At 46.7% G+C, this 10,431-nt stretch overlaps 2 protein-coding genes across 2 annotated transcripts in view; both read right to left on the bottom strand.

Annotated features, from left to right (window-relative positions):
• The window catches only part of LOC147315373 (somatostatin-2-like), a 1,785-nt gene extending 222 nt beyond the window's left edge, over positions 1-1,563 (bottom strand). The window contains exons 1-3 of the mRNA XM_086260369.1: positions 1,362-1,563; positions 1,105-1,283; positions 13-218 (exon numbers count right to left, since the gene is read on the bottom strand). Of these exons, the coding sequence (XP_086116495.1) occupies positions 24-218; positions 1,105-1,283; positions 1,362-1,563 (576 nt within the window). The 3' untranslated portion in view covers positions 13-23. The remainder of the gene's footprint in view (positions 1-12; positions 219-1,104; positions 1,284-1,361) is intronic.
• A 7,227-nt stretch (positions 1,564-8,790) lies between these two features.
• col4a3 (collagen, type IV, alpha 3) overlaps positions 8,791-10,431 on the bottom strand; it is a 40,897-nt gene continuing 39,256 nt past the window's right edge. The window contains exon 53 of the mRNA XM_086262660.1: positions 8,791-9,117. Coding sequence (XP_086118786.1) covers positions 9,036-9,117 — 82 coding nt within the window. The 3' untranslated portion in view covers positions 8,791-9,035. The remainder of the gene's footprint in view (positions 9,118-10,431) is intronic.

Here is a 10,431-nt window from a genome sequence, read left to right as displayed (position 1 = left end):
GTGGTCACGTACCTGGGGGGGCTTTAACAGGAAGTGAGGCCCTTCCAGTAGAAGTTCTTGCAGCCGGCCTTGCGTTCGCGGGGGGGTATGCTGTTGGGTTGGTCGGCAGACCGCTCCAGGTTCATCCTCCCGCCTGTTGCCTCAGCTTCCCGCTGGACGTCGGCCTCAGGCAGAGACATCTGAGCGAGCAGGTCCTCCACCGCACGTTTACTCCACTCCTGAGGATCCAGAAACCAGTTTAGCACCAAAGCAGACCCTTTAGCACAGCTAAGAGCAGCTAGAACAGTTTAAATCACTTTTTTGGAACCATGTGGTACACCTGGGAGTTTGGCAACAGTGATGAACGAGTTTAGAGCAGGTCAGAATGATTCAGCACGGATTAGGACACATCGAATAGTAACCAAACAGAAGAGCTCAGAACTGTTTAGAGCAACTTGGAACTGCACCAAGTTTTTCTGGGATCTTCCCAAGAAGACACATTTGATCTGAACTGACCTGCTGTTCCAAAACATTAATGTGGATGAACAGAGCAAGAAATCATAAGAAGAAACAAACTGTCCAGTTTTAACTGCAGAAGAATGAAACGAGGTAACTCGGCTTCTGTTGTAAATCACTTTTTGTTTGTATTTTTGTTTTTTCCACTTTTGTGTCACTATGATGTCATGGAGAGCAAATATCCTGATATAATCATCTCGGCAAACACAAGTCCCACCCACACATTCAGCAGCCAATCAGAGTTTGATTCAGTGAAGGCAGATGGGAAATGCCCTGGATCAGATAAAGAAGGATTATTCTGAGCTGTGAATCATGCAAAGCTGCTCTGGCAGAGTTAAAGAATAGAAATATGGAGCTGAAGCAGAACTTTGAAGAAATACTTGGAACCCTCTAACTGTCTTTTCTGCTACCTTGTGAGCTTTGCTTAGCATAAAAACATGTTGAATAAGAGGGAACCAGCTAGCCTGGCTCCAAAGATAATAAAGCATCTCACTAACAGAGCCTTATCATCGCGACGCTTTAATCTGAAGGGAGCTGTTTCCCCACTGTTCCTTCAAAGTAATGGCACACTAAAACGATGCTGCGAGCTGTCAGGGTGCTCGGTCTCACCTGTGACAGGAACCCTGCGCTGCGAGGTCGTTGCAGCAGCCGATGATTGCGCAGCTCCAGCTCCAGCTCCAGGTCCGGGTCCTGCAGCTGGTCTCTGTCTGGCTGAGAGGAAACTCCGGTACTGCACAGAACCAGTGCCATGAGAACCAAAATGGCGGGACAACGTACACACTGCATACCTGGAGGAGAGCAAGAAGAAGATGTTAAAAGAGGAAAAGAACCAAGAAAAAGAGCAGAGGAGAAGGAGAAGCTCCTACTGGTGCTGGTCTGGTTTCTTCTGCTGGTCCTGGTGCTGGTTCTGGTTCTTGGCTCTCTCTGGTCCTGGTGCTGTGGGTGCTGCCCTTTTGAAGCCTGGTGCTCCTCCTCCTGTGGGTCACATGATGCCGCGTGGCTGATTGACAGCCGGCGAGCTGCAAGGTGATGAAGGAACTCTGACTTACAAGTTAAACAAAAGTCCATTAATCCTTATTGACTTTAAATGGAAGCCGAGCAATAAAACAATAAACCTATCAGCAGCAGCGCGCCGCGGCTGCCGCCGCTCATCTCCGACAAATACAACAGCGGAACGTCGGGCTGAAGAGGACAGGAATTAACGGAGCGTTCAGAGGATTAGCAGACTTCATTAGCACTCGCTGATATCTCCATTAAACAAAGAGGCAGCAGCAGAGAGTCGCCCACTCAACATTTAGTCAGAACAAACACGACTTTTATACTGTCGAAAAACACTTTGTGCTGCTTTCAAATGTTCTTCTGCAGGCAGACAGAGTGGAAATGGCATCAGGGAATCCCACCAACACGGATGACTCAACGCAGTCCCAGCAGAGCGTAAAATAACACTCGATTCAAGTCCAACTTCAGTGGAAGCACTTTAGATAACGGCTCGCAATAAGCAGCGCAGCTCTTCACGATGTACACGCCGCGAGGACCGATCCTGATATTATATTTCAGGAGGAACACAACCGATCTTCCTACGGGGAATAAATGCAGGAGCATTAAATGTTCACATTTTACACTTTCAAATATTTATTTGTGTGCTAAATCGAATCCAGTGTGTCCAGTTTAAAGAGCAGAACAAAAAAGAGGAAAGAAGTTTTTCTTCCTGCTGTTTGGATGAGTTGTTAGCAGTTTGGCTAATGCTACAGCAAAGTGGATCTAACCAGCACCAGGTCAGCAGTGACCCCTCTGCCTCTTTGTTAAGGATTTAAGTAAAACTGATGACATCACTCCAGGTGAATAAAACCTGGGTGGACTGAATTTGATGACTAGTGCTCTACTTTCAAGTTTCAGAATGGCTGAAGCTGTTTTCAGACGGCCATCTTTGTAGTCATAATAATAACAGAAACTTTGATTTCTGCAGTTCCTTTAACCCGAGGACGCTTTGCAAAAGAAAAGAAATAAAGCAGCTCCTCCTCACTCCACCCCAAACCTGGTTCTTCCTGTTAAAAGGGAGTTTTTCCTTCCCACTGTCGCCAAGTGCTTGCTCACTGGGGTGGTCTGGTTGTTGGGGTTTCTCTGTATTACTGTAGAGTTTTCACCTTACAGTATCAAACAGCTGCTGTGATTTTGTGCTATTTAAGTACATTTGAGTTGCAAATTGAAGGATGAATGAGTGAATCAGGAGCAGTGCTGCATGTTTTCTTTTGCACCCACATTATTATTTGACAGTTTTATTGATGACATCTACAAAATCCCAGCACTCTCCCCCATCAGAGGCCAGCATTCTGCTAAAACCACTCCAGAAACAACAAAGAGGCCAACTCTGCCTCTAGACGTCCAAGATCCCAATCTGATCGAATATCTGTGGGATGCGCCGGAACAAGCTAGATCCAACGTATGAGTGCAGACACCCACCAAGTTCCCGTGTCTGTGTCTTTCATTTGTTTAATGCTATCTCGCTGGCTGGTCACCACAGTTTGTAACTCAATTGTCCCTTGAGGACAATAAAGGCTATCCAATCCAGCCTGACCCAGCCTGATCCAATCTGGTGCTGCGGGATGGATTATCTGCACAAACACTGCAGCTCCCCTTATTGTTCCTCTGTGACCTCTGACCTCTCTCTGCTGTGGGACCTTTTGCAGCTGATTATCACTCCGCAGTGCTCTGACATTTTTACTGCGGCCCCTGGTTTCGCTGAGGACAAACTCACATTCTCAGGCCTGAATGACACAAACACTCACAGGACGTTTAACAGGTTACTTCTGCTTTCCCTTCAGCTTCCTCTGCTCACAGCAGCCGCGCTTGTACAGGTGTGGAGAGTTTTGTAGTGTTGTTATTGGCTTTTAGAGAAAAAACAGAACACAAAATATGACAGAGTCAACAACAGTTTAAAGTTAGAAGCGGCCCGGTGGAGCTGCTCTGGCTCAGCCGGATCACACCGAGACGACACGTAAAGGTGGGATACGACACAATGATAGAAACAGAGGTAAGTCGTGATTTTTGGATGGTTCACACACGTTTCTTAAGGAGGGGAAACGGCTCTGTTGTTGCCACATCGGCAGTGGAAGGGATCACCTGACCAATAATATGGCTGCTGTGAGGTTACTGTACAGGTATTTCTTCTTACTTATTAGTATCTGTGTGTGATGTACCTAATAATAATGGATTGCATTTATATAGTGCTTTCCGGGGCCCTCAAAGCAATTTACATTCACACACTGGTGGAGGCAGCTACAGGTGTAGCCACAGCTGCCCTGGGGCAGACTGACAGAAGCTGCCATATCGCGCCATCGGCCCCTCTGGCCAACACCAGTAGGCGGCAGGTGAAGTGTCTTGTCCAAGGACACAACGACCGAGACTGTCCGAGCCGGGGCTCGAACCGGCAACCTTCCGGTTATAAGACGAACGCCCAACTCTTGAGCCACGATCACACCTACACAGTTTGCTGTGCGGATAGCCAGCATTAGTTGTCCTGATGCTCAATAATCCAGAAGACCCAATAAAGATGATGTAATGTTTTCAGTGGGAGAGTTCATCCTCAGAGTCCGCTGCGTTTCCCCAACCTAGCGATGGACACTTGCACCAAACTAGCGTGTGAATCATACATAGTTCTTGGAGCTTCCTCTCAGGAACGAGAGAAAGAACTTGATCTTAGCAACAACGATTTGCATGTTAACGATCATGAAACTGAGCTCACAGCTCATGTTAGTTTATAGTGTTAGTGAGTCTTAACTTCTATGTAGCTGTGCTGTTTCTGAGGCTGGGAAACCTGTAGTGAGCTGAGAATGAAGAACGCACCCTGGGGTAAAAGCTCTCATCTTCTCTTGCCATGAACATAATGTGGGCACGTGTCCCCCACCCTGTTCTGACTCTATTTAAAAGTAGAATGGGAGGCAGAGCCTTCAGTTTTCAGGCCCCTCTTCTGTGGAACCAGCTTCCAGTTTGGATTCAGGAGACAGACACTATCTCCACTTTCAAGATTAGGCTTCAAACTTTGGACATTAAAATGTGTCTTTTTATTTATTTTTGTATTCTTATGTCAGTCAGAGATGGTTTTAAAAGTTGGCAGACTTTTGATGGAAACCGAATCACTGAGAATTTATTGCCACAGTATTTTCTTTGTGTGGATGGAGGTTAGACAGGTTTCTGCTTCCACCCTCAGCAGAGGAGACTGGAACATCCATCCATCCATCCATCCATCCTCATCCGCTTTATCCGAGGCCGGGTCGCGGGGGCAGCAGCCTGAGCAAAGAGGCCCAGACCTCCCTCTCCCCAGCCACCTCCTCCAGCTTATCCGGGGGAATACCAAGGCGTTCCCAGGCCAGCCGAGAGATATAATCTCTCCAGCGTGTCCTGGGTCTGCCCCGGGGCCTCCTCCCGGTGGGACATGCCTGGAACACCTCACCCAGGAGGCGCCCAGGGGGCATCCTTGTCAGATGCCCGAACCACCTCAGCTGGCTCCTTTCGAGACTGGAACAAATAGGATTATTTTAACGAAGAACATTAATACGACACATTCAGGAAATTATTTTTAAAAACTAATAAAGTACATCAATGTTTGCATTCTTACTTATTTATTGTACTTAAGTAGAATTTTTCTGGTATCTGTACTTTACTGGAGTATTGTTTTTACTCCTTTTACTTTTACTCCTTTTTAACACAAATATCTGAACTTTCTACTCCTCACATTTTAAAAACAGGCTCGTTACTTTAACACATTTGAGGGAAGTTATTATTTCACATCAACTGTGCACCTTCAAGCCTAAACAGTAACGCAGCAAAGGCAGTCCTAATGGGTCATAATTACCAACATTTAAGTCACGAAAAGAGATAAAAGAGGCAAAACTGTATGCATCATTTATAGCCAGGTTAAAATGGGCCACAAGGAGTGCAGGTGTCTGCAGGTTTAACGTCACAGCGAGGCGACAAAGGCTGTGCAAAATGGATGATCTGATCGTCATGTTGGTGTTGATCTGGGAACAACACCGACACGACGATATCAATGTGTCCTTCATTTCCCCGAATTTGAAGGATGGGTCGGGTGTGTCCTTCGTGGCCCACCATATCCAGAATTCATAGCGCGGCCCAGCCAAGTCCAGTTTCCAACGATATCAGCCGCTACTTAGTTTTAATATTACTCTTATTACTCTTTCTGTGTCGCAAAATACATTTTTAAGGTAGTTTCAGGCGAGACAGTAGCTGTGTAAACTTCAAATATCTGCAGATTTATCAGGACATCACATGTTTGCAAAAGTGCTCCGATGTTTTCAGAGACGTCTGTTACCCACCAGCTCGATAGCTGACCGGGCGAGGACAGCGAACTCCCGGCACGTCGTTTTCAGACTTGTGAGTCACTCAGATAACTTAAAACTGTTATTGTTTGGCTTCTTTCAGTGTTTGATTTGTTCCTGAGTGAATCTGTTTGGCTGAGATTAAAGTTCTAGTTTTCACACAGCCGAATAAACGTCAAACAGACTGATTATCATAAGTGTGAGATGGTCGAGAGTTTACTCCGGTGTCCTGTTATATTTAGACAGCGGTGACGCAGATCAGAAGGTTAGACCGTCCAATTTCACAGACGCTCATCTCCGGCCTTCTCGGCCTTCTCGGCCCGGGTCCTCAGGAGGTTGCAGCCCACGCACTGAGACGCAGCTTGTGTGTGTGCAGTTCGTCTCACGGTGAGTTGCAGCTAAAGGTCCAGCTGCTGATTTAACAGGGAGAGGAATGGTAAAATGGTAAATGGCCTGTATTTGTATAGCGCTTTTCTAGTCCCTAAGGACCCCAAAGCGCTTTACACAACCAGCCATCAGGAAGGTGAACGTTAGCTTCGCTCGCTTCAAAGACATTAAGTCCTCTTGTTTTCAATCTGCACATGTCACATTATGTTTCTTCATGTTGTGAAAGCTGCTGCAGGCTAACTGTGATATTTAAAGGCTGCATGAAAGCCCTCTGCAGGTTCGCTTGCTGCACAGTGGCCTGGTTTCATGGTCACAGTTAGTTTACACCAAGTGTAGCAGAGACTCACTGACTGAACTCCACCTTCAGCCGTGTAGAAAGACAGCACGAACACGAGCATCACATCAGCTCATTGCAGGGTTCCTGCACCACTTTAACCAGAGCAGGCAACAGAACACTGCGATTTTTAAAAGTTCTCCCTTTGCTCTGTTCGTGTTCCAGATGACTGATCTGAGCCGAGCACGTTCGTTTAGAACTGAAAACGTTTGTTCTAATTGAACAAAAGTTCACTTAGATTTTATTTCTTGCTTTTATCTTTTTCAGAAGGACACGTCTGATATGTTGCTGCTTCTCTTTCTGCTGTTGCACTTCCACATCGCTGAGGAGCTGATGCTGACTACGTGCACGTCCTTCCACATCTATTTTCCCATCATGTTGCGATTTTGTCTGTAAGAGTCAGTTTCATTTTGATGGACCTTCGTCCTGTGCTCTGGCTCGTCACAGGAAGAGCCGACAAATCTGAGATCAATCTGTGATTCTGGGCTCCACACACATTTTCTCCTTCACCGTCTTCGTCTTCATCATCTTCTCTGGGGGATAATGAACAACGCATTATCAGCCGCCGGTTGCCGTGGCAACACATTAACAGCGAACAGCCATTGCTAAGGAGCCGCTGGCACGAACACACACACACGATGGAAAGCGATGACATCACGCTCCCCCCTGTGATGTTTTTGTTTCCACCCTGAGTCACTGTGTGAAGTCACAAACACAACGATTACACTTTAATTTGGAGCCGAGCGCTCACATCACGCCCTCAGCGTGAGCGGGAACGTTAACCGACTCGACCGCCGCCGCCAACGCCTCAGATTTAAGCTTTAAAATGAAATTTCATGAGTCGTCTTGTTGTTTTTGAGCAACATTAATAAGAGAAATCACTTATCTGCTGCGCTAATCTTTAGATATGAAAATGCATTAGAGGGCCGCTCACAGCCTCCTGCAGCCACACAAATATCAGACAAAACAAGTTCATTAATCAGTGCTGGGACGTCGGTCACATGTTTCTTTCATGCAGACAATTTTTAGAAAAACCCCAAGAGACACAAAACCTCTCCGACACCCTGACACCATTTGTAAAGCAAAGACCCATCAGAGCACTTCGCTCTCGCTCTGCAGGCCTACTTGTTGTTCCTAGAGTATTTAAAAGTAGAATGGGAGGCAGAGCCTTCAGTTTTCAGGCCCCTCTTCTGTGGAACCAGCTTCCAGTTTGGATTCAGGAGACAGACACTATCTCTACTTTCAAGATCAGGCTTCAAACTTCAGACCGCTGGAGGACTTTTGACGGTCCAGTTCATCAGGACTGCACTGTTGTGGAAATGCAAAATAAACCAAGAGGCACAGACGTCTTTACAGGTCAAACAGCACGACTGCATGTTTCTGACAGACTGTAAGCCTCCAATATTTATAGAGTCGGGAGGACGAGTCAGGCGTACGCTGAATAACAACCCTCAGCTGAAAGATCAGGTCGTTTTCACCTTTTCTCAGCAAAATGGGAGGATTTAAAGGACTGTGGCGTTTGACAGTGATGCATGCTGTGCCAAGCAGAGAGTATTCTTCCACCAAACACATGTAAAAGAGCCCAAATCCTCCCATCTGTCGTGCTTTCAGAGCAGATGCATCGCAGCTGTTACGCCGTGCAGGTGTTTGGACCTGCAAAGACTGGGGCTGTGTGTGTATCAGCTACTGTAGTTCAGTATTTTCTAATCTCACATCACGTTAGTTTTTATTGTTTGTATCGTCGAAACACCACCCGAGTGTTGTTGCTGAGCACGATGTCTCAATGCTCAGTCAGAATGAGGATGAGTTCACTGCACTCAGACGGCCTCCGCACATCTGCAGCAGCTCTGTGATAATGTCACGTCGACACCAAAACATCTGAGGAAGCAGCGTCTGCCTCTCTCACAGTTTGAGAAAGTCAGACATGTTTCTTTATTTTAAACGATCTATCTTCATGTTTAAAGACAGAGCGACGTCTAAAGATGCTGACAGGTTTTTGCAAAGTTCGCAGTGATGGCTGCAGCTCAGGAGGTGGAGCGGGTCCAGTCTGCATGCCAAAGTATCCTCGGGCAAGATACTGAATCTCTCTGATCCATCAGTGTGATGTTAAACAGAAAAAAGGTGAAGGAGTATTGCATATAGTGCATGTGGTGAGAAAGTGCATAAACAGGACGGCTCACAGGAGACTTCTAGAAAACATTTTTTATTAAACAGAATAAAGTTCACAAAATTCACCCAAAGAATCTGCTCTTTTTCTTAAACAGCATGAAAGTATAAACAGCTCTGCCTGAATATGAGAAAGCAGGGTAGCCTCTGAGCACAGCGCTGCACAGACAACATCAGCAGGACTATTATGGTATCATATATTATCACATATTTTAAAATATGAATAGTCATTATTATTATCAGTAGTATGACTCAGTAGTGATGTGAACAGCAGCCGTATTTACAGCAGCAGCACCAGCAGGAGGCGCAGCAGTAAGTTATATCTGGTTCATGCAGACGCGGCAGCGGCTGATCCGGTTCCCTGGAAGGGGTCCCGAGTCTCTCCAGAGCTGCGGTCGACTGCACACAGACAGAAATACAAACAGGAAGTAGTCAGTGTAATGATGTTTTTCTGTCAAAGCCCAGCCCTTTGGGGGCGGAGCCATCTCTGGCAATCAGCAGGACCATACTTAAGACCAGCACTGCCGTCAGTTCTTCACCAGATCGCCATGGTGATAACCAGGCCTCGTAACTTCTTGTTTCTTAACCTCATGTCCCACAGCATCTCGTCAAGTCACCACGTGACTCGTTCACAACTCCGCATTCTGGACACGGCGTCCATGGTCAACACTCCGCTTCATTCTGTAACTCGCTCTCCTGGATTTGAACGACTGACCTGTTTCTCCTGCCTGTCACAATCCTCTGGATTACTGGAACTCCACTCACTCACTCGCCACTTGGACGCCCACCCGGCTACCCCACCCTCCCTCCACAGCTTTATGTCTCCACCTAAAGCTACAGATCAATAACCAGGATCTTTCCACTACCGCTTCGCTCTTCTTCTGTTTTCAGCGTTTCCTCGTCAGAGATTCCCCCGCCACGTCTTCACGTCTCGCCATTGGTTATTCTGCATTTTCATTCAAACTTGGGAAATCTTATTACTGCTCTGTGTTGTGTCTGCACTTGGATCCTTCTGACCTTGAAAGTATGAACTGGCTGAAGAAATGGACCCAATTCAGACGGAAATCTCTAAGCAGGCAGTCGTGGTTCGGTCAACATGTCCTGACTTTTTAAGTAATCAGTGTAAAATTTCTATCCACAAACTGTAGTTTCTGTTCTGAAGGCACTCCCGGTCCTAGTCAGCCACGTGCACCTACCTATCCTTCTCCATCCACCGCCACCATAGGGGCTGCTCCGCCTTTTCCCCTGTCAAGCCCATTTTCCACAGTGCTGTCTCCTGGGTGAGTTGGGTTGGTGTGTGGATTTGTTACAGTGCTCGCTTGTTTTCAGCCGATGCTTTGAAACTCCTGTTTTGTTGGACAGCTGAGAGGAAACGCACCGGCATGGGCTGAAGCATACTTTTCCTTTCACCCTGGCCTCTTCCTGAAATTTGAACAAACAACCAGCTCTCCCACTGGTTCCTCTTCAACCTCCCATTCCTGCAACTGTTCTCAATAACCAAAGTTTAACCCTGATCACTCATCAAGTGGAACCAGTCCACTTAGTTTTCTTTGGTAATCGCAGAGACTCTTTCATTCCACACTTCTGCTTCCCCCTGAGACCCCTCTGATCTTCAGCTATCCATGGCTAAAGAAGCACTTATAGACCGGCCCAGTGATGAGGTCGCAAGCTGGAGTCTGTTCAGTCTGATCAACTGCCCAAGATTGCCGCTAC

The sequence above is a fragment of the Aulonocara sp. 'chitande type north' Nkhata Bay genome, linkage group LG14 (genome assembly GCF_057382095.1).
Source record: "Aulonocara sp. 'chitande type north' Nkhata Bay isolate Kocher_YH1m ecotype deep benthic linkage group LG14, A_spYH_male_GT1.1, whole genome shotgun sequence".
Lineage (NCBI taxonomy): Eukaryota > Metazoa > Chordata > Actinopteri > Cichliformes > Cichlidae > Aulonocara > Aulonocara sp. 'chitande type north' Nkhata Bay.
The sequence above is the reverse complement of the archived record's forward strand: the minus strand, read 5'-3'. Positions and strand labels throughout refer to the sequence as shown.